Raw genomic sequence first — 22,092 nt, forward strand, 5'->3', positions numbered from 1 at the left:
CCTTTCCCACCTCTTCCTTGTCACACTGGCCCATGTTTATGACGCCCGGCCTCTCTGGGCTTCTCTGCAGTTTGTGAACCAGCTGAGTTTCATTCCTGCCCTGAATCTATAGCATCTGATGCTGGCTCCCTCTTCCTGTGTTAGTCAGCTTTCCCTTACTGTAACAAAACATGCAAGACCCTCAGCTTATAAAGGGGAAAGTTAATTTTGACTCACAGCCTTGGCGGTTTTTCTCTGTGTCCCTCCTGGGTTCCAGTACTCTGGACCTGTGGCCAGGAACACATCCTGGTAGGAGCATGTGGAGCAGCAAAGTGTTCGCCTCCTGGCTGGGGTGAGGAGGACTCCCGTGTCCCATACTCACTTTCACAGGTGCACTCTCAGCGGCCTAAAACCTCCCACGGGGCCCTAACTCCAGTAGCTTTCCACCATCTTCCAGGATACCACTCTGAGGACAAAACCTTCTGTGCAGGGACCTTTTTTTTTTTTAATTAATTAAAAATTTGACACGGTGTTGTGCAAAAGGGGTACAGTTACATAGTAGGGCAGTGTGTACATTTCTTGGGATATCTTACACCCTGTTTTTCTTTCCCTTCCCTAGATCAGGTAAACATATATACAATATACAGTGTACCAAGTACATACACAGTAGCCACGTGGCCTACGCCAAAGGAAATTCACCTAGGACTTTAAATGTAACGTTACCAACAGAGTTTGCTTATCCTTGTCTTATATGGAACATACATACATAGCTTTTGAGCTATTGTGATCCGCTGGGAGGTCTATTTTTGACCTTTATATGTTGAGTAGTTGTTTGGTTTTAGTTACATAATGTAGGGTTGCTGACCCAAACCTGTGGGAAATACCATTTGACAAGAAGTTTTTGGTTTCGCAGACCTGGTCTCTACTGTCTCCCCCTCCCCCCATCTTAACAGTCATATATCAAGGAGATCATGCCCCTTTGTTTTCTGTGTTCTAGGCTTGTCTCGCTCAACATTATTTGTTCAAGTTCTGACCATTTCCCTGAAAATACCAATATTTCACCATTTCTAATCGCTATGTAGTATTCCATTGTGTATAGGTACCATATTTTTTGGATCCATTCATCTGTGGAGGGGCTTCTGGGTTGTTTCCATATTTTGGCTATTGTGAATTGTGCAGTGATAAACATGGAAGTGCAAATGTCTTTTTGATATCTTGAGGCCTGTTGTTCAGGATAGATGCCTAGGAGTGGTATGGCTGGGTCATAGGGTAGGTCTATGTTGAGCATTTTTTTTTTTTTTTTTTTTTTTTGGCGAGTCTGGGCCTTGGACTCAGCGCTGTCCCTGGCTTCTTCTTGCTCAAGGCTAGCACTCTGCCACTTGAGCCACAGCGCCACTTCTGGCCGTTTTCTGTATATGTGGTGCTGGGGAATTGAACCCAGGGCCTCATGTATACGAGGCAAGCACTCTTGCCACTAGGCCATATCCCCAGCCTATGTTGAGCTTTTTGAGGAACCTCCATACTGTTCTCCAAAGTGGCTATACTAATTTGTACAGGGACCTTTTGGGAGACATTTGAGATTCAAACTGCAGCATGTCCCCATCTGTCAGATCTTAGCTCAAAACTTACCTGTGTAGAGATCAGACCTGATCACCTGAGATAGCCTTCAGCCCTCCCCCCCCCCACTAGCCCCCTCTCATGGCCCTTGTCATCATCTGCAATTACCTTACTTATCTGATAACCTTGCCCCCTGGAATCTTCTCTGTTCATCACCATGGTGTCTCTGATGTTTATCACTGGGCCTGTCACAGAACCAGGCCTTCCTGCTTTGTTGATTATGTGAACAGGTCAAAGACACATGGCTGGGAAGAAGTTGGGAAAGGATAGGCTGGTGGTAAGTATGGGGTCCGGGCTGCTAACCCACACTTCTTGGTTTCTCAGTATGAGCAGTTTGAGAGCACCATTGGCTTCAAGCTCCCAAACCACCGGTCAGCCAAGAGGCTGTGGAAGGTCTGCATCGAGCACCACACGTTCTTCCGGTGAGCCGGCCCTGGGCAGGTCATGGGGAAGAGGCAGAGTGGGTGAGGGTGCAGGGGTGCAGGAGGAGGAGTTAGTGTGGACTCCAGGAAAGCTTGGTCTTTGCCCTGAGTCTCCTCCTTCCTGGGCCACTTTGACACGTTGCTGTTGGTGGGACACAAGGACAAAAGATCCCCTGTGCTGGTCCTACCTCTCACTCCTCACCTCCGTCCCTCCATTGCAGGCTGGTGTCCCCGGAGCCCCCACCCAAAGGCTTCCTGGTGATGGGCTCCAAGTTCCGGTATAGCGGAAGGACCCAGGCCCAGACCCGCCAGGCCAGCGCCCTCATCGACAGGCCCGCACCTTTCTTCGAGCGCTCCTCCAGCAAGCGGTACACCATGTCCCGCAGCCTCGACGGAGGTAGGGCCCAGACCGGAAGGGGGAAGTAGGGGAGTGGGCACCCCAGGTCCTGGCATAATGAGCAATGACAGCAGTGGATGCACCTCAACTTTATCTGCACCACACATGGCAACCCAGAAACACCCCCTTCCCCCCAGGCAGCCCCCTGCCACTGGGATGGGACCTGATGTTGCTGAGACTTCCTGGAGGCACAAGTTATGTGGGATTCCAAAGTCAGCCACTAGTGTTCCGTCCTCCTACCTGACAAACTCAGGACACACCGTGGGTGGTGTGCCAGGAGGATGGTGTATTGTGGGGTATGCAAAGGTTATGGGGCATCCCTCCATCTCTCCCCTCCAGTTTCCATTCCTAAGCCAAATGCTGAATGAAACCTAGATCTGGGTTGTAGCAGGCATTAGCTAAGAGCTAGACAAGCTTGTAAGAGAAGGGACAGAAGTCTGGCCTCTAAGCCAGAAGGTCAGGCTCTTAGCCTGATGTACCAAAAGGATATCTGTTGACCCTTCTTCCCTCTCTTGAGGTCTCAGTTTATTCTCTCTCTCTCTCTCTCTCTCTCTCTCTCTCTCTCTCTCTCTCTCTCTCTCTCTCTCTCTGTGTTGGTCATGAGGCTTAAACTCAGGGTCTGGGTGCTGTTCCTGAGGTTTTTTGCTCAAGGCTAGCACTCCACAGCACCACTTCCAGTTTGGTTTAGTTTTTGATTTTTGTGGTTAATTACAAGTAAGAGTCTCTTACACTTACTTGCCTTGGCTGGCTTTGAGCTTTGATTCTCAGATCTGTCTTTTGAGTAGCTAGGATTACAAGCATGAGCCAACAGTGCCTGGCTTCATTTGATTCTTCTAAGGTGAATACAGTGATTTCTCCCTGCTCACTACCAAGAGAGTATTGTATGCCTGAGATCAAATGATGTACCCAATACTTTGCACATTGGGCATCTGTGGCTGGAGGGGGAAGTTCTTCTCTAGTTTATTGGGGGTAATCTGTGCTCTGGTTGTTTTAACTCAGTGTTTCCCATCGGGACTCAATCTGTGGGCCTAGTCAGTTACACTTAGAGGCTGGTGCAAAGCATCCAGTCCCACCCTTTTTTCCATTCAGAAAAGCATTTTGGAATAGCAGGAAGATAGATGTTATTTTTAATTTTTTAAAATTGATTGTGAGGCTTGAACTCAGGGGCTTAGTGCTGTCCCTGAGCTCTTTTCACTCAAGGTTAGTGCCCTATCACTTTGAGCCACAGCGCCACTTCCGGTTTTTGAGTGGTTAATTGGAGACAAGAGTCTCACGGGAACTTTTCTGCCCAGACTGACTTCGAACTGTGATCCTCAGATCTCAGCCTCCTTGAGTAGCTAGGATTACAGGCGTGAGCCACCAGCACCCAGCTAGATGTCATTTTTATTAAATTCTAATTTGTAAAGTGGCCAGGTACCAGTGACCACAACCAAAACAGTGGCCTTCACAGGCCAGCATGCCCGTGAGGTCTGTTCTGGGCCACTTTACTAAATGCTTGTCCACATTAGCTTATTTGTCCCTCACCTCCACTTTCTAAGTGGATGCTACTTAAGTAAGAGGACATGGAAACCACACAGCCAACAATGGTGGGATTTAGGATTCTGGTGCTGGAGAAAGTAGGAGGGGACTCTGGACTCGGAGGCCCCTCTTGCCATTTCCCCCACTCCTGGGCCGTGGGGTGATCAGCAGGTTGGGGTACGGGAGAGGTGTGGCTGGGTGGCAGGGGGGCTGGCTGTCACACATGTGACGATGACTCACGCGGTCACCTGGCCCTCTCTGTCGATTTCAGCGGAGTTCTCCCGCCCAGCCTCAGTCAGTGAGAACCACGATGCGGGACCGGACAGTGACAAGCGGGATGAAGATGCTGAATCTGGAGGGCGGCGGTCAGAGGCAGAAGAAGGAGAGGTCAGAACTCCCACCAAGATCAAGGAGCTAAAGGTAGGAGCCTGGCTGGCCCCACCCTCTGTCCAGGGTAGCAGGAGGCTGACGGAGGCTGCGACTTGGCCCTCACATGTCCCCAGCCGAGACCACCCACCCTTGCCATGGGAGGACACATACAGACCAGACCTGGTCCTCAGGCTGTTGGCCACACCTGGCATTCTGGGAGGGGACATGCACACTGCCCTGCCAGCCCTATCCACTGGCTTCCCCTGCCCCTGGGGATGCCCTCAGGCCTCCTGTTGCCCTTCTTATTCTGCCCTTTAACTATAATCTGGCTCCAAATTACCTCCTCCTCCCCCTCCTCTCAGCATAATCAGGTGGCACAGAATTGTGTCCCCTCCTGCTGTTGGAATTCAGCACGCATGCCCACACACACAGACACGTGTACGTGCGCACACACATCAATCACCACATACATACACACTTCAGGAACGCACCACCGCCTTAGCCTTGTGCACATTCATCACAGACACATCCACAACGCACCTCATGTATTCATGCACGCAGATGTGCTAACAGCACGTTCACACACAAGCCTGTGCACACGTGCCAGGCAGGGCTTCCTCTCCTTGGGGTTGCTAAGCAGTTCCTCCACTCCCATCCGCCCACCCCCCACCCATCATGCAGTTCTGCTGTGGGAGCAGGCCCCTGAACACACACCCACTGCAGCTTCTAAGAAGCATGACACCTCAAGACACATTCAGGCCCTGCCCTGCAGGGTGTGGCACCGCCCACTTTGCCTCAGTCTCCCAAGACTCTTCTTTGCCTTCCTGGGGTCCCTGCTTCCCACCCTGCACCTTCTGGCTGCCTCACCTCGCTGTGGGTGGGGTGACCGGCAGCTCCCCAGACGGCGCCCTGTGGGTGAGAGCTCATGCATGTAGTAGGCTCTTGCTGGAGCCTCTAATCTGTTTGCTGTACTGACCCTGGTGGTTCCTTTCCCTCCTCTTACATCCCGCTAGCCGGAGCAGGAAACCACGCCGAGACACAAGCAGGAGGTACTGCATGGCCCCTGCCCTTCCCTGCCCAGCCATCTAGATCCCCTCCCTCATTTGTCATCGCGTCAGCCAGTCTATCCTGGACTCGTGGCCCCCAGCACTGTGTCAGCCTCACCTCAGCTTTATCTCTGCCTGCCCTGCCAGCTGCCTCCCTGTCGTGCCCCTCTCCATTCACCCCTTCTCCCAGCATTGAGCTCATCTTTCCAGACCTCACCCCACATCAGCCATCTCTCCCTCCCTCCCTCATCCCTGCCACCCTCCCGGGCTTGCTTTAAACCTGCTGAGCACCTGTCTGGTGTCCGCTCTTCCAGGCCATTTGGTGCTTCCATTGAGCTCCCCTGCCCCATTCCTCCCCTGCAGCACTGTTTGGTCTCACCCCCATCTCATCAGTATCCTCACCAGAAGCTTCTTTTGGCATCTCTTGGCAATCAGCTTGGGGGTGGGGCAGGGAAGAAGGGAGGAGATGTCTTCTCTGAGCATAAATGTGGCCACCCCCCACTCCAGGTCACCTCCCTGGCTATGGGTTGGCTACGGTGCATCAGCTCTGTCAAAAACCTCTTCCTCATTTCTTCTCCTCTTCCTTCTCTCGTTTATTGCTTCCTTCAACTTCTTCCTCCTGACTTCACACAGTTCCTTCCTTCTACTCTTCTATTCTCTATTGGAATCTTAGCCACAAGAGAAAGGACCTTATGCCTGGATTGCCCAGGGAGAGGCCCAAGGCTGGGTCATAGGCAGAGCCTGGCCTTGATGTCCTGCAATCTGGGACTGAGAGTCTCAGGAAAGCCTACTCTGGTCCTAACCCCCCATCTGCTCAGCTAGGCATATGAACTATGATTTTTTTTTTTTTGGTCAGTCGTGGGGCTTGAACTCAGGACCTGGGCGCTATCCCTGAGCTCTTTTGCTCAAGGCTAGTGCTCTACCACTTTGAGCCACAGCACCACTTCCAGTTTTCTGGTGGCTAATTGGAGGTGAGTCTCATGGGCTTTCCTGCCTGGGCTGTTCAAACTGTGGTCCTCAGATCTCAGCCTCCTAAGTAGCTAGGATTACAGGTGGGAGCCACCAGTGCCCACGCCTGAACTACGATCCCTAACCCCAAGGACCCGGGACCCCGTTGCTCTTTGCTGCCCATAGGCCCATTTGGGATCTTCTTTGGTTGTGACCCACTGGCCACTGCTGCTCCCAACCCACCTTTGCACAAACTCCATCTGGTGTAGCTTCTCAGACACACCCTCCTGCAGGCAGCTCAGCCGTGGAGAGGGGCTGAAGGGAGAGCAGAAGCCTCTGTCTGATCTGACTCTAATAAACTGAAATTCTCCATTTTTTCTGCCCTTAATAGAGTCACCAAAAGTCCCTGATCAGCCCTACCGATAAGGTCTTTGGGTGTCTGCCTGCCCTGTCCCAGAAGCAGGCAGATGAGCAGCTTGGCAGGTTACTGTGGCTCAGTCCTTGAGGACCTGGGCAGATTACTGCACTAGCATGAGCTCAGCCTTGGCAGCTCAGTAGGAGGAAGTGGGGCCATACCTATAACTCTAGCCATACCTGACTTGTTCTTGCAGCAGGCTTTAGTATTTGCCCTTCTTCTTCCGGGTCTCTAATTGGCTCCAAACACCCTGCAGAGTCCTACTTTCTCTGTCTGTTTTATCCCATCTGTTCTTGGTGCATCAGGAGCTCAAAGGCATCTGGAAGATTCTAGGTGGTAGGGAAGGTACTGGCTTACAGCCCTGTGACTAGGGCTGCAGTCTTATCCTGGTCCTATTTTTCTAGATGACCCTGTCTACACTAAAGGTCTTTGTAGGGTTTGGGCAACCACACCTGTTGGGCTCAAAGGGGCCTAGATTTGTTACCCTGCTAATAAGCACAGTGGTCCAGGGCTTTGCCAGAGGTAAGAACCTGGGTCCAGAAGGAACCCGGAGCAAATCACAGTACCAGGAATGCATCCAGGCGTTCTCACTCTGGCAGATGCTGTCTGCTGTGTCTTGGTTGTATCCAGAGGAAAGTCATCTCCATGCCTGGCTCCTGCTGGGCTTGCAGCACCCAGATCTGCTGGGTTTCATTTGAGTACGATGTTCAGAGATTAGGGAGCCAGGCAGGGGGGAAGAGAGGTAGCTTTTCCTGTTCGTCATTTCAAGTACCCTGGGCCCCAGCTGGCTCCTTGGCCCACTGGGTCCCTGAGACACAGGTAGGGAGCCACCATTGGGGGTGGGGGGAAGCATGTCGCTGGTGAAGGGCCATGATGACAACTGCTGCCATCATCCCTGTACCCCACATTGCCCACTCTCAGCGGCTCCCCTAACGCGACCTCTTTCTCCACATTCCCCAGTTCTTGGACAAGCCAGAGGATGTCCTGCTGAAGCACCAGGCCAGCATCAATGAGCTCAAGAGGACCCTGAAGGAGCCCAACAGTAAACTGATCCACCGGGATCGCGACTGGGAGCGGGAGCGCAGGCTGCCCTCCTCCCCTGCCTCCCCTTCCCCCAAGGGCACCCCTGAGAAAGCCAATGAGGTAGGTCTCTCACCCTGAAGCCCTCAGTCCAGGCCTTGGGTAAAGAGGCATGGGTGCCGGGTGTTGCGATATACTGACTTAACCATCTTCTCCATCAATAGCTGTGTGTGGAGCTGGTGGGGTGGGGGTGGGGGGAGTACACTGAGGGAGAAAAATCCACTAACACTTGGAATCCTGGGCCCCACGAGACACTCCATTCCACCAGGCAGAGTATTGTGGGAAGGAACGCTTGCTGCAAAGGCGGCAAGGGCCTGTCTTGGATCTGCTGAATCAGATCTGATGGCAGAGCCCTAGAGCAGCATTTAAACAAATGTCCTAGGTGGTTTGCTTACACACTTGCCTTTGAGAATCTTGGCAGCCTGACCCAGCGTTCAGGCCTGACAGCTGAGGGTGAAAATGCACGGGGGGAGGGGGGGTCTTCGTTTTTCCTGAAAGGATCCTTAGGACCCACCAGAGGAGACAGAGACCACCCCCCAACACACACACACATACACACACCAGACCTGTTCCAGAGGTTTCCACACAGCCTGCCTTGCAGCATGGAAAGAAGAGGGGCGTTGTCTCGGTTTTATAAAGAGCTGGTGATAGAATTGGGGGAATTCTTCTATTTACAATTCCAAGCCATTCTTTTTAGGATTTGCTAAATCTTTGGCGACATTTATCCCAGTTTGTACCTAAGTATTTTCTCTCTGGGGCCACTGTTCATGGGCTGCACACTTGATTGTGGTCTAGACTTAAGGCTGCCCGGGTTTGAATCGTGGCTCTGCTGCCTGCCAGCTGGATGGCTCTGGGCTTGTTACTTAATTTCTCTGAGGCCCCATTAGGTGGAGATGTTCGTGAGGATTAGATGAGAATGCACGGAGAGGGACCCGCACGGGGTGGTGGTGTCTGGTATGAGTTACTTATTGTTTCATATTGAGAGTCTTGGGACTCTTTCATAGAGAAGGTTAACTTCAAATCAAAGCTGGAAAGAATCCCTGGAACGCTCAGTTCAAGGTCCTTCTTTTATAGATAGGAGCACTGAGAGCTAGAAAGAAGAAGGATGATTCAGCTTTCTAGCTCACAGAAGAGGGGCCCGTAGCTGCTTTTCTTGTATTTGCCATTAAACCCCAGTTGCCTCAGAGCAAGAGCAAATGATGTGAAAACTAGGTATAGAGTCAATTGTGTATGTGCTTTCCTCTAATGCTTTGAAAATTGGTGATGAGCCATGATCTAATTCACTGAGTATTTGATTGAATCAGCACTAGCCACTGTCTGAGCCAGCCAGATAGCAGAGAGCTTTGCCCAGTGAGGCATAAGCTCAGGCAGAACCTCTTAGATTCCCAGGCTGCCAATTCACAAAATTAAGGATGCTTTGGGGGACCTTTATGGCAAGTGCCATGGAAGGGGGCGGGGGGATGAATCTTTGCATCTATGGAGGGATTCTGTGTTCCCTAGCATAACCAAGACCCTGGACTAGGTCTCAGGGCCTGCATTAGTGACTTCACTAGTTTCAGTCCTTCATCCCTGCCTCCTCCCTAGAGAGAGACTTGTCCAGGTGGTTGAAATACATCCTGAAGGGGGGCTTGCTGAGGATGAATGGAATGCAGAGGCTAAGGAAAGTGTAGACTGCATCACAGAAGGGAAGCTCAGGTGCCCATGAACTGAGCTGGGGTTGGGGCTCCGGGGATTCAGAGCAGCCTGGTTTGGGGATGTGCCCCACCTGCTGGTGAGATCTGGAACTGCTAGAAGATGGGTCTCATAAAAGGTAATCTCTTCTAGCACCACTTTCTTGGCTGCAAAAGCTATAATCACTACTAGAAATTACAGTCCAGGAGCCCATCTTGGAACTGGCTTATTGCCTCCCCCTGTAATTTAGGGAACTCTTGAAAATTTGGAAGATGGGGAGGAGCCCAAGACAAAGACTGGCCCCTAGGGTGAACAGCATCACCTCTCTGAGCCTCATGGCCAAGTCCAACCTGAAGAGAGACCAAAACTGTCCTCCATAAGAAGATCCTTGGCCACGGTGACTGACATAGTGAAGCACCATATCTATGCACTAGGATGGGCTGGAAAGTCACGGGGTCTTTGCTGGTGGCAACTGGAATCCCTGACCTGAGGCTGGCCCTGTGGGGGTCCCTGCGGGGACATATTACCCAGCATTCCCAAGTGCTTCCTCAGATTTTGAGGCCCCATTTAGGCAAAGGGGTAAAGCAAGTAGAACTTGAGCCATTCCCATTTGCAAAACCCAGGCTTTAGTTTAGCTTTTAAAAAGGAATTGTGGAGCCAGATGCCTGTCACTCAAAAGGTAATTCCAAAAGATATAAGCCTGTAATCTTAGCTACTTAGGAGGCTGACCTCTGAGGATTGTGGTTCGAAACCATCTAGGACAGCAAAGTCCGTGAGACTCTTATCTATAATTAACCATCAATAAGGTAGAAGTAGAGCTGTGGCACAAGTGGTAGAGCACTCTCTTTGAGCTAAAAAACCTCAGGGGCAGTGCATAGGCCCAGTTCAAGCCCCAAGACTTACACACACACAGAAATTGTAGGACAAAGTCAGTGACTATGGGCCCCCTTTCCTTCCATGGCTCCGAAGGTTGTCCCTTTCTACCTCTCTCACAGAGTGGCTCCTCCAGACTGAATTTGTGATTCTTAAGGATGTGGGACTTACAGTGCTGGGCTATTTTCACTCTGTGTGTCTCTCCTGCTCTCTCCCTCTCTTCCTGTCTCTGTCACTCCTTTCCTTTTTCCCTCCCTCTCTCTTTTCCTCTGGCCTTGGGCCTCCCCTGCAGTCCCAGAGGACCCAGGACACCTCTCAGCAGGACTTGGTACCTGGAACCGCTCCAGGAGTGGAAGTGTTCACTCAGAAAAGCCTCGAAGCGTCACCTGAGGTTACTGCCTTTACCTTCCCGGGTCCCTTCCTCCTGGGGCCACCCACCCATGCCAGGCTGCCATCCAGAGTCTTAAGAAAACTCCTTCCTCTAGGGTGAGGGACAGGACTCCACTCTGCCATGCAGAAGGCAGCAATGAATGGGTGGCTGTGCTGTCCCCATGGTTGACCAGCAAGCCTAGGGATCCATAAAGGGCCAGCCCTCCTCATTCACTAAAACCCTCCCCACTCACTAAAACCATCCTAGAAAGACCAGACAGCTGAATGTCTAGCTTCAAAGGAGAGGAGACATGCTGTCTCAGAGCAGGGGACCCTGGCGCAGGCTCTGATCTTGAAGCTTAGGGCTAGAGGTCACGTCTCCTTAGTCTTCTCTTTGTTCAGAAGTCCAGGTAAGGTTTATCAGTAGCTAGTTAGGGCATGACATTCCAGTTATCTCCTGCCTCCAATTCCTTAAACTCCTCTAGGGCATGGGTCTGTCTGGGTCTCCTGGTGGATGAAAATAGACGACTTTCTCCAGGAGAATTCTTGGGCTGTAGTGAGTGCAAGCACGCAAGCGTTCTAAACAAGGAGGGGCATTGCTTCTGTTCCCAGGGCTTGGGGGATTTCTTGTGGTCCCGTGTAAGTGCTGGGTTTGTAATCCGGGTCCTGGCAGCAGGGGTCATATCCTCCCGCCCTGCTAGACTTTCAGATGGCTGGGGTTGGAGGACATTGATCCACGAGGGTAACATCTTTCTCCCAGTCTTTGTACCTCCTCTGCTGGCATAATGAAATACCCCACAGCTCCAGTTCAATGTGCTGAAGCTGGAAGAAAGTCACAGTTGAGCCCCAGATGTGATGGAACACAAACCACAATTCGACATGGGCTTCTTCTCCATGTAAAAAAGTAAAATAAAAACGACCATGAGCACTCTCTCCTGAGGGATCCTAAGCGCGAAGGCCTGGGGCAATGATTCATTGGAGTCTACATTTGCTTCTAGAACCCAGGCTGTGTCTCTGTCAGGAGTGAAGCTCTTGGAGGGGCTCTTGTTGACCTTGACAGCAGCCGGTTGTCCCCTCAGTTAGCCAGTCTTCATTTCAATCTGCAGCCAGAGGGCTCCCTGCTGCCCTCTGGCGCCCATGGGCCTGCTCTGCAGGAGCAGGCCCCTCCTCTAGATGTCCCTCCTGGAGTTTCTCCCATGCAGTGGTACCTAGAGGGTCTCTTCTCCCAGACTCCCTCCTCCTGTAAAGGATAAGGCCCCAAGCTTCAGGTAGAGCCTGCACAGCCCCAGGTCAGCAATACCAACCCCTCTGGAGAGTTTTCTTGTCTGTGTCTTATGTGGGAGCCAAGCTAGCCTTCCTGTTCCGGGTTCTGTGGCTGGAGTGCATGCAGTGCCCCCAGCAAATGGCAGGGGGCGCTCTAAGCAAAGTAGTGACGTCTAAGGGCTCGGGAATGAGAATGGCCAATCACTCAACATCATCTAGGGCTGCCCTGTCTTGTGAATTGGGCCAGATATATCTCTCCCGGTGCACTGATGATAGCAAAGTTTCCCCTCTTCCCCCACCTCAGGATCCAACACACTTTTGCTTGCTAGAAGCAGCACCCATACTCTGTTCCCTCACTGCTCACGCTGTCATCTTATGCAAGCCCTCTCCCACTCTGAGAGCCTCAGTCTCCCCTTCTGAAATAAAGATAACAATGCTTGCTTTATATTTGCCAGTCGGGTTACATTTCCTAACATAGACAAAGGGCTGACATTGCTTGACATCTAGTAACCAGCACCACATGTGTCCCTTCTGCCTGCAGAAATAAAGTATCTTTCCATTCCTCACCAGCTCCCACCTCCCACCACACACAATTGCTCATCTAGACTGGTTGCTAGTTAGCGTTGGGGCAGGAATGTTCCAGGAGGGGAACATTCAGCATTGGCCAATTGATTTGGCCTCCCTTGCCAGGCAGATAATGTGAGTACAAGCTGAAATGGGAGCAGCTATAGGAAGCTGCTTCCCAGAGCAATGAGAAGAGGTCTGGCTTTGGTCCTGAAGCCCTGGCGACCTGAAATAACATCGCAGAGACCTAGGACAGCTTGTCTGGGTTTCCATCCTCCTTTTATCTCCTTTCTCTTGGCAGAATTCTTTTAATGAGATCTGACTCCTTGGTTATGGTAGAGACAGTTTGCTAAAGTGGAGTCAGGGAAAAGGGTTTGCAGCATTCCCTTGATCTTTCAAACTCCTTCAGATCTTGTGGGCTGGACAGATTCCTCAGCATGTCAGAACCTGCAGAAGAGCCCAAGGTTATACAAACCCTCTCTCTCTGGTTCCCATGCAAGAAGTTTCTGATAAGTCTTGTCTGGAGATGTCTGCAGGAGTGAGAAGGGCTGTTTCTCAACATACGTGGCTTGCTTGCCTCTGCCACAGGTTACCTCTGGGACCTTGTGGCCTCCAAGATTGTATTCCTGTCTTTCCCCCTCTTGGAAGAGCTGTTGGGTGTGGGAGGTTGGAACCATTCTGTAGAGGGTTTGACAGGCCATGTTCTGGTCCTTTGGTACTGTAGTGGTGATTTTTATTTCCTTCATGATTGTGTTCTGGTCCATCCTTTGTTACACTGTCTGTGGATTTTGTTAGAATTCTCCAGGGATGGGTCTTGATATTTGTTTCTTTTGGATTGAACCCCACGGTGCTTAAGCCATTGCAGTGATGGGCATGGATCTAGCCATTTGGCATCTTTGCTATGAGTCTGTTTCCTTCCTGCCATTCTTGAAGGAAGGTCACATTTGGGACTGGCATGTGGAACGCATTTCAGTGTTTCCCCTCAGCTTCCATCAGATTACAGTTGGTACCCATGTTCCAAGATTCTGATCTTAGTCAGCAAAGACCCCAAGCATCCGAGAGAAACAGGCATCCTTTTTCTGACTCTTACTACCGACCAACAATAGCCAAATCATTGACCTTCTCTCTGCCTTCGTTTCCCCATCTTGTACAATGACAAGATTACACTGGAGATCTTCGTAGTTCTCTCAGCTCTAGCGTTCAGTGATCCCTTGCGATGTACTTCTGATGGTGACAATGTTGTTTGTTTTAGGAGAGGAGGAGTCCTGGCCCCTCTATGGATCTCGTTTCCCCACTGTTAACATGGGGAGGACCTCCCTTTTAAATGAGTTGGGGGCATTGGCTGAGGAGGGCTGGTCCTCAATGGGAAAACAACCATGATGAGGATGACTCCTCCTCCCTTTCCCTGACCAGTTCTGGGCCTCGTGGTCCCAGGCTTAAACCTTCCAGAGGTAGACTGATCCCTTTCTGACAGAGGAAAAAGTGACCTGCCCCTCAGGTGCCTGCTATTTCATGTTAACTCTTCTTGCTCCAATTGAAATGCAGGGCTCGGAGCATTGGGTATTTATAGAAAGAGAGTACGCTAGGCCCGAAGACCTGGGTCTTCTAACACTGGCTACCACGCATCGGGAAGAAAGGGAGGCTGGCCTTGGTATTCTTGCCGATGGCAGACTCTCCAAGGTAGACGTCCTGGTGGACAAGTTCAAAGTTGAAGTGGCCACAGAAGAAATGGTAGGAGTCCGAAGAGCAAGCACCCAGCAGCAAGGCAGGATAATTGCAAGTCCAGAATACTTTGAGTCAGCGCGGAAGGAAGGCCTGTGGGTCCGGGGAGACTCTGCAGGGTCTGCCCAGGCTGCGGGCTTTGTGTCATCAGACAAGATGCTCGAGAGCTCTGAGCTTAGGGCAGGCATCCGTGAGGCCGCTGTCAGCAGCCGCCGCCGCTCAGAGGGTCAGCCGGAGGGCCAGGTGGAGCTGAGGAAGGGGCTGAGGGCAGATGGAAGAGCCGCGGCTGCAGAGGCCACCCCAGCGGAAGTGGACATTCCTTCTCCCGCCTCTGACAAAGGAGGACTCCAGTCCTTCCTGTTGGACCCAGCTCACGCAGAAGCCAGAGCTGACTCGAGCGATGAGACGGATACCTCCTGTGCAGAGAGGAGCTTCTACCTAAACTATGGGGAGAGAGACCCTGGAGACCAAGGCCTCCCTCCACCCCCAGAGGAGAGAGAAGAGCCCCTGGATGACCTTCCTGGGGGCCAGGCCAGCCTGGAACTGCTGGGGGAGCTCCCGGAGATTGGGGAGCTCATTTTTTCAGCCCCGAGGGGCTCTGTCACAGCTTCCAGCAGGAGCAAGGATGATGCCTGCTCAGCTTCCTCAGACCAAGAGGCCAGGCTCCCCAGGAGCCTTGGAAGCGCCGATGACCCACTGGGACCTTCTCCAGGGCAGCGGTTTGCTGAGGGCAGGGAGGTAGAGAGAGGGTGGACTCACCCCATAGCCAGTGCGTCTGAAGAGGAAGAGGCCCCTGTGAGGGGAGCTTTGACGGGAAAGGAGGAGGAAAATCCCGCCACGAGATTGAACAAGCACTCCCCTAATAGAGGAGGGGTGGTGCACCTGGACCCCCAGGCCTGCGCTCTTCTGCAGACCATCCCTTCTCATGTTAGAAGGCCCGCCAGACCAGACAGAGGCAACTTGCTGTCTAGAGACCAGGGAGCAGTTCCCATGGAAACCAGGGAACTTGGGACCAGAGACCGACAGGCCTCAGAGACTCACCACATGGAGGTGATCATCCCGCTACCAGCATCCCCGGATCACGGTGAGGATCTGGAGGGAGTTTCTCCACACCCAGGCCCTGCCGGGCCACAGCTAAGGGATCCCTTTGGAGAGCAGTTCCATGTATTTCTCAAACATATCCATCCTCCTCAAGAGAGCTCAGAGCCCAAGGACCAGGTTGGGTTAATGGTGTCTCCTGACACAAGAGGGGAGCGCAGGGCACCAGCAGTGGCCAGCAAAAAGCCTCGGATTGTCCCTGGAGACGCTGAGGGAGTTGTACCCCTAGGATTGGTGTTCCCTTTGGGGAAGCAAAAAGAAATGACTCCTCTTCAGGCTGGGGACCAAGAGGGCTCTCTGGAAGATATTAGCAAAACCTCAGTGGCCAACAAAATTCGGATATTTGAGACCCACGGAGCTGAGCCTCACCGAGCCAGTCAGGGTGAAACAAGGGCCCTTCCAAATGAGCTGACCTCGGAGGCCTCCACAGGACAGGTAGAGCTACAGCGGAATAAGCTTCCAGACCTGGGGTTTGTCCAACTCCAGCCCCCAGAGGACTTCACCAGCCCCAAAGACACACCTTCCTCTGCCATGCCTCTGGCTACCCGACCCTTCGGGGAGGGCATTTCCGCTACATCCCACCAGGAAAGAGGCTTAGAGCTGGAGCTCATGTCTCCCGATTCAGGCTGCGAAACCACGTTGGAGGAAGCTACTGGAGTAACTGGCCATGTGAGCCCCCGCCCCCACTGCGGACTCCCCACCCATGGGCCCAGCCGCATGTTTGCGTAGTTCCTTAGAAGCATGCTTCAGTGATCCCTCGTCATTCTTGCAATCCAAGGCTGCTTGCCCATCCCTGGGAGGTCTTTCCCCCCCATCGCGCCCAAGAACAGCCCAGACTGAAGGATGGGCCCAGCTGCTCAGCCCCTGTTAGCTTGGCCACAAAGAACCTCCACTTCCGGTGTGACCTGATGCCCAGAGGGTTACGCCAGTCCCATGGACAAGGCGCCATCACCATTGGCAGATTGCACACTTGCTTTGCCTTGCTGTCCTCTCCCTCTCCCCGCTCCCCCGCTAGATCCCTTCCTTTCTGGCTTGCTTATCCAGTGATCTTTCTTCATCCTTTCCCATCCCTGGTTTCCTGCCTTGTTGAAGCTGACAGTCCAGAACTTTCCATCCGCTCTGGTTTCCCTCTCAGGTTTCTCTCTGCCTCTTTAAGACTAACTTGTCTTCTCTGATCTAGAACAAACCCGAAGATGCAGTCAGGGAAGAGAAGCACGTGACCAGCTTAGCAGCGAACGCCCCTGAGAAAGGGGGGCGCCTGAGATTCGCCAGCCCCCCGGGCCCTCAGGTCTCTGCAGCTCCTCTATTTCCTGACCCTGATGACCGGGGTCATGTTCGCCTGGCCGGGGTGCATCGCTCCTTAGATGTTCCCGATTGCTCTAGCAGCAACTCCCCGTGGCTGCTCAACTCTGGCTTGTCTGGAATGTATTCCTCACACTTCTGGTGCCTTCCTCCAGAATCCCAGCTATATATACAGAGGCCCAAGGCCACTTAGCAAGGGCACCTCTACCACCCGAGGCTGAATTCTTTAAAAAATATTTTGTGTTAGATTGGTCTTTAAAAAAAAAATAGTAACATCATAAACCAGTTGAAAATATGTGTGTGGTGTTTAATCCCTGACAAGGCCAGTTGAGAGGTTTGTAAGTCAGCAAGGGCACTGTTGTCAATTACACTGGTCAGAGCCTCCTCTCCCAGGAGCCCCCCAACCTCCAGCTCCCAGAAAGCCCATGCCTGAGGGCCTGGCCTCCTAGGCTTTTCCCTCTGGCTAATGCCCACCCCTGCCACAGAGACTCAGTGGAATTGACGGGCCGTGCTGGCTTCCTGTGTCCCTCCAAGCTCTTGGCTCTAGCCTCTCTGCCTCCTCTCCTGGGTTTCCCTCAATCCCCAGCCTCTTTCCTTAGTTTGTCTTTAGACGCCGCCTGCACGGATGGGCCTGCTTCAGGCTTCCATCCTTGCCTTCCGCATAGTACTGCTTCTGATGGGCTCCGGGATCCAGGCCTTGGATGGGGCCTCCCGTCCAGGACTTGCCAGCAGATATTTTTGCTTTGTACTTGCTTTTGGCCATCAGCGTGAGACCCTCCGAAGGAGCAGCTTCCGTCTTGAGAATTTTTCTTTTTAATTTCATTTGAACTTTGTTATCATGTCAAAGAACCTTTCCTGGGGTTGTTTTTCATTTCCTGACCTGCGCTTCCATTCAGGGGACACCTATACAGCCCCAGGATTTCTTCTGACATTCACCATCTCGATCTCTTTCTCTCTCTTTCTCTCTCTCCATCCTGCACCCCTGTTCCCCTGATTTTACCTGGCCATAGAGAGCAGGGCTGAGGGAGGGCTTGGAGGAGAAAGCCAAACCACTGCGTCCTCGGGCCCCCGAGAGTGACACCGGCGATGAGGACCAGGACCAGGAGAGGGATGCTGTGTTCCTGAAGGACAACCATCTGACCATTGAGCGCAAGTGCTCCAGCATCACGGTCAGCTCCACGTCCAGCCTGGAGGCTGAAGTGGACTTCACAGTCATTGGTGACTACCACGGCAGCGCCTTCGAAGACTTCTCCCGTAGCCTGCCCGAGCTTGACCGCGACAAAAGCGACTCCGAGACCGAGGGACTGGTGTTCTCTCGGGACCTTAAGGGGCCTTCAAGCCAGGATGAGGAGTCAGGGGGCATCGAGGACAGCCCAGATCGAGGGGCCTCTTCCACCCCTGAAATGCCCCAGTTTGAGGTATAGTGGAGCTTCGTGGCAGCTCGGCCCGCCTTGGCCCTGCATGCTCCGAGGGCCCTGGGCTGTGTGGGGGAAGACGCAGCAGCCAGCTGCAGCCTGCACCCCTGTGCCGTGTTGCATGACTGCCTGTCTGCAGAACAGCATGCTTCGATGCCTGCATGTGTTCCGTATCTCAGTTTCCCCCTAACACTCCATCCTGACGTTTTAACCCTGTGGCCCCATCGCTTGCTGGGGTCGAGTGGTGACAGAAGTCTGATCTCTCTCAACTCCTTGTCTCCCTGCCTGTGCTGCCTGGACAGGCCGACAGCATGTGCCTGTGGACTTTGGGGACTCCCACAGCCTCATCTGCAACTCAAATGTTTGTTTTATTGGTGGTGGTGGTGGTCCTGGGGCTTGAACTCAGGACCTGGGGGCTGTCCTTGAGCTTTGTTACTCAAGGCTAGCACTCTAACACTTTGAGCTACAGCGCCACTTCTGGTTTTCTGGTGGTTAATCGCAGAAAAAAGTCTCATGGACTTTCCTGTCTGGGCTGGCTTTGAACCGAGATCCTCAGATCTCAGCCCCCTGAGTAGCTAGGATTACAGGTGTGAACCACTGGTGCGACCTCAAATGGTTTTGCTTTTTGGTTTTTTGGATCCAGGCCCTGGATCATCTCCCTGGGGCTGGGCTCCCAGGGGAAGGAGCAGTCATTTAAATCTATTAGGTCTTGGGGTCTCAGGCTGGTAGTAGAAACTCCTGTAGAACCAGAATTATAGACATTCGGGAGTATGTGGGGGAGAAACAATGTCTGGGCCTCTGCTTTGTGGCCATACCTGTAGAGCTGGCCACATTCTGCCTTTGCCTCTCACCTCTCGTTGCCCACCTCCCTCCAAGGCAGGGACAGGCCAGCTTGTCTGTGCTAGGCTCTCACTCCATGCTCTTCCCTCTGGGTACAAGGCTCAGCCCCTCGGTGCCTTGCAAACTTGATGGTCCAGGACAGAGCTCAGAGAGCCATGCCCTTGCAGGGACTCCCGTGGCCACCCTGGGTACTGGCCCCACACGCTCTGACCTGTTTGGAGAGCTCCATGCCAGCAGCAGCCAGGACAGCAGCTGCAAAGTCAGCTCGCCCACCCAGGGACAGTCCCTCTACACCCAGCACATACTCAGCACCGAGAGATGATTACATTAAACAAATGGCTAGATTTCAGAGTTACAGCCATCTACGAGAGACCCCTACACTACCCCACACCTTCTCCTCTGCCCTCTCCCTTCAAGCTGACAAGCTTGTATCCATTCAGTTCACACATGTGACAGTCTGCCGTGGGTGTAGCCGTGACCTAGGCCTCATGGAGAAACTGATCGTGTAGCTTCAGACTGCTAGAGCAGAGGTTGTTGTAAACGGATAGCCTCTGCTCAGATCTGGCCAGCAGACAGGTTTTCTTTGATTAAAAAAAAAACATGATACTGAATATAAGATCCAATCATAGAATTGTAGGTCATTAAAAAACAACAACAACACCAAGCAGGTAGTATGCCAGAAGCTCATTCATACCTGTTTCCTAGCGGCATGAGATGGATCAAACCCACCTTGAATTCCTACAGGCTCTTCCCTTGCCCCACCCCTCAGCCCCACCTCACCCCACCCATTTCCAATCCCTGCCTGACTCCTGGAGACCACACATAGGATCTTCCTCTGAAGCAACCAGCAGATGGAGGCTTCACCATTGGTGTGCTGGCGGATTCCCCAGCATTTTGTGTATAAGGAAAACTCTCAGCATGGGGCCTGGTATGGAGTCTGTTGGTAATGGAGTGGTATCAGTAGTGTAAAAGGACATCCAGCACCCCATCCCACCCCCCTGGTATGGGACCAGGGGTAAGGGGTGGGCCTTCATGGTACCAATAGTGGCTCTGACTCTCCTCCGGCTAGACCTGCCTACCTTTCCAGAGGCCTGGCCAGCTCCAGGAGGCATGTGGGAATTCTTTCCAAGTGTTTTCCTTTTATCCTTCACAGCCTGTAAAAGCAGAAACCATGACTGTCAGCAGTTTGGCCATCAGAAAGAAGATTGAGCCCGAGGCTGTACTTCAGAGCAGAGTCTCCACTGTGGACAGTGCCCAGGTAGCCTTCCACTGGACCTGAGCATGGGGTCTCCACTTCCACTGCCAAGCCCCTTGGCCAAGCTTCCACTCTTAGCCTTCCCTGGAGCCCTCGTTTTAATCTTGACGCTCTTCTGAGTCTCAGTGTCACCCTGAGCTCTGGGAGTGGAGGGAGGGACCAGACCACAATCCTAAAAGCCTGAATTTCTTTGTGTGGAAAATGGGGGGCTGGGGATATAGCCTAGTGGCAAGAGTGCCTGCCTCGGATACACGAGGCCCTAGGTTCGATTCCCCAGCACCACATATACAGAAAACGGCCAGAAGCGGCGCTGTGGCAGAGTGCTAGCCTTGAGCGGGAAGAAGCCAGGGACAGTGCTCAGGCCCTGAGTCCAAGGCCCAGGACTGGCCAAAAAAAAAAAAAGAGAAAATGGGGGTGATCTTGCTTCCTCCATTCTCCTGGAATGGTGCCAGGCATAGTGGCTGGTAGATTGGGGCTCTGCTTTTCAGACCACTTCTAGGGATTGAAGAGATCTTGCCCGAGATCTAGTCCCTGTTTGGTCATCCATCATATTTGTGGGTTCCACAGTAGAATGACAGGATAAATAAGTGGTGGGGTGAAGCGTGTGTGGCCCCCATGAGACACAGGTGCGCAGGCGTGCTACGTCCTATGTACTTCCTGCTCTCCCCGTGAGGGCTTTAAACTTGGAAAGTTGAGATGCCCTGTAGGTTCTTTGTGGCAAGAAAAGCTGCAGTGCTTGGGGCTTTCTTGTCCCGGTGACCAGTTTTCATTTCAAAAACTGAAATAAGAGAGGAGTTGTCGCTCAAAGTGGTAAAGCGCTAGCCTTGAGCAAAAAGACCCAGGTCCTGGGTTCAAGCCCCACACCAGGGGGAAAAAAAACCTGAAATAAGGACTACTCGTGTGGTTGTGGCTTAGTGGTAGGGTGTTTGCCTAGTATGTTCACAGCTCTACATTTGATCCCCAGCATATGTGCACACACACACAAGCTTGAAATAAGACATAGACCAACCATATGGGCAGTTGTGTTGTTCCTATCATTTTCTCTCTTACTTTTACAAGGATACTGAGGTGGAGGGTGGGGCTATGAGGCTGCCTGGTGCCAATCAAGATTCTTAAGCTTTGATGAGCTGTGTGACCCCTGGCAAGCTGCTTTTCCTTTCTGGCCTTTTTTGTTTCAGTGACTTGTATTTTGTTTTATTTTCGTTACTGAAAAGCATTTTTTTTTTTTTTTTTTGCCAGTTCTGGGCCTTGGACTCAGGGCCTGAGCACTGTCCCTGACTTCTTTTTGCTCAAGGCTAGCACTCTACCACTTGAGCCACAGAGCCACTTCTGGCCATTTTCTATATATGTGGTGCTGGGGAATCGAACCCAGGGCTTCATGTATACGAGGCAAGCACTCTTGCCACTAGGCCATATTCCCAGCCCCTGAAAAGTATTTTTTTTTAAAAGCCTAAATTCTGTAACTCAGTAACTCTTCCTGACATCAAAACAACAGGGGCTGGGAATATGGCCTAGTGGTAGAGTGCTTGCCTTGCATACATGAAGCCCTGGGTTCGATTCCTTAGCACCACATATATAGAAAAAGCCGGAAGTGGCGCTGTGGCTCAAGTGGTAAAGTGCTAGCCTTGAACAAAAAGAAGCCAGGGACAGTGCTCAGGCCCTGAGTCCAAGCCCCAGGACTGGCAAAAAACAAAAAGCAGAAAACAATAACAACAACAACAAAAAACAACAACCAAAAAACAAAACAAAACAACAACCACACAACAAAAAGTTTACCATTATAAAATTGAAGCAGAACCAAGTGAATTTGTTTCTTATGCTGCCTCCTAGGGAAAAAAATTATTCACATGCCAATTTAGATACCTACATCCCAATATACTTAAAATATCTATATTAAAATGGTCATTATCTTTCACACCTTACCTTTCT

At 52.1% G+C, this 22,092-nt stretch overlaps 1 protein-coding gene and 1 long non-coding RNA gene across 11 annotated transcripts in view; one reads left to right on the plus strand and one right to left on the minus strand.

The window, feature by feature from the left end:
• The window catches only part of Epb41l1 (erythrocyte membrane protein band 4.1 like 1), a 123,357-nt gene that overhangs the window by 87,609 nt on the left and 13,656 nt on the right, over positions 1 to 22,092 (plus strand). For 8 of the 10 annotated variants that reach the window (XM_048349126.1, XM_048349134.1, XM_048349132.1 and 5 more), the window contains 6 exons: positions 1,921 to 2,018; positions 2,240 to 2,415; positions 4,205 to 4,353; positions 7,672 to 7,854; positions 17,664 to 18,071; positions 20,062 to 20,166. In XM_048349126.1, coding sequence (XP_048205083.1) covers positions 1,921 to 2,018; positions 2,240 to 2,415; positions 4,205 to 4,353; positions 7,672 to 7,854; positions 17,664 to 18,071; positions 20,062 to 20,166 — 1,119 coding nt within the window. Of the gene's footprint in view, positions 1 to 1,920; positions 2,019 to 2,239; positions 2,416 to 4,204; positions 4,354 to 7,671; positions 7,855 to 10,627; positions 10,727 to 14,076; positions 16,009 to 16,531; positions 16,640 to 17,663; positions 18,072 to 20,061; positions 20,167 to 22,092 lie in introns of all 10 variants that reach the window. The other 2 variants (XM_048349136.1, XM_048349135.1) reach the window with 2 other exon arrangements.
• LOC125353452 lies at positions 4,381 to 15,882 on the minus strand. The gene is made up of 4 exons (XR_007211325.1): positions 15,872 to 15,882; positions 11,474 to 11,478; positions 7,651 to 7,656; positions 4,381 to 4,571 (listed from the first exon to the last, which is right to left on the minus strand). It is a non-coding gene; the product is annotated as an uncharacterized LOC125353452 (long non-coding RNA).

This window comes from Perognathus longimembris, chromosome 6 (genome assembly GCF_023159225.1).
Source record: "Perognathus longimembris pacificus isolate PPM17 chromosome 6, ASM2315922v1, whole genome shotgun sequence".
Classification (NCBI taxonomy): Eukaryota; Metazoa; Chordata; class Mammalia; order Rodentia; family Heteromyidae; genus Perognathus; species Perognathus longimembris.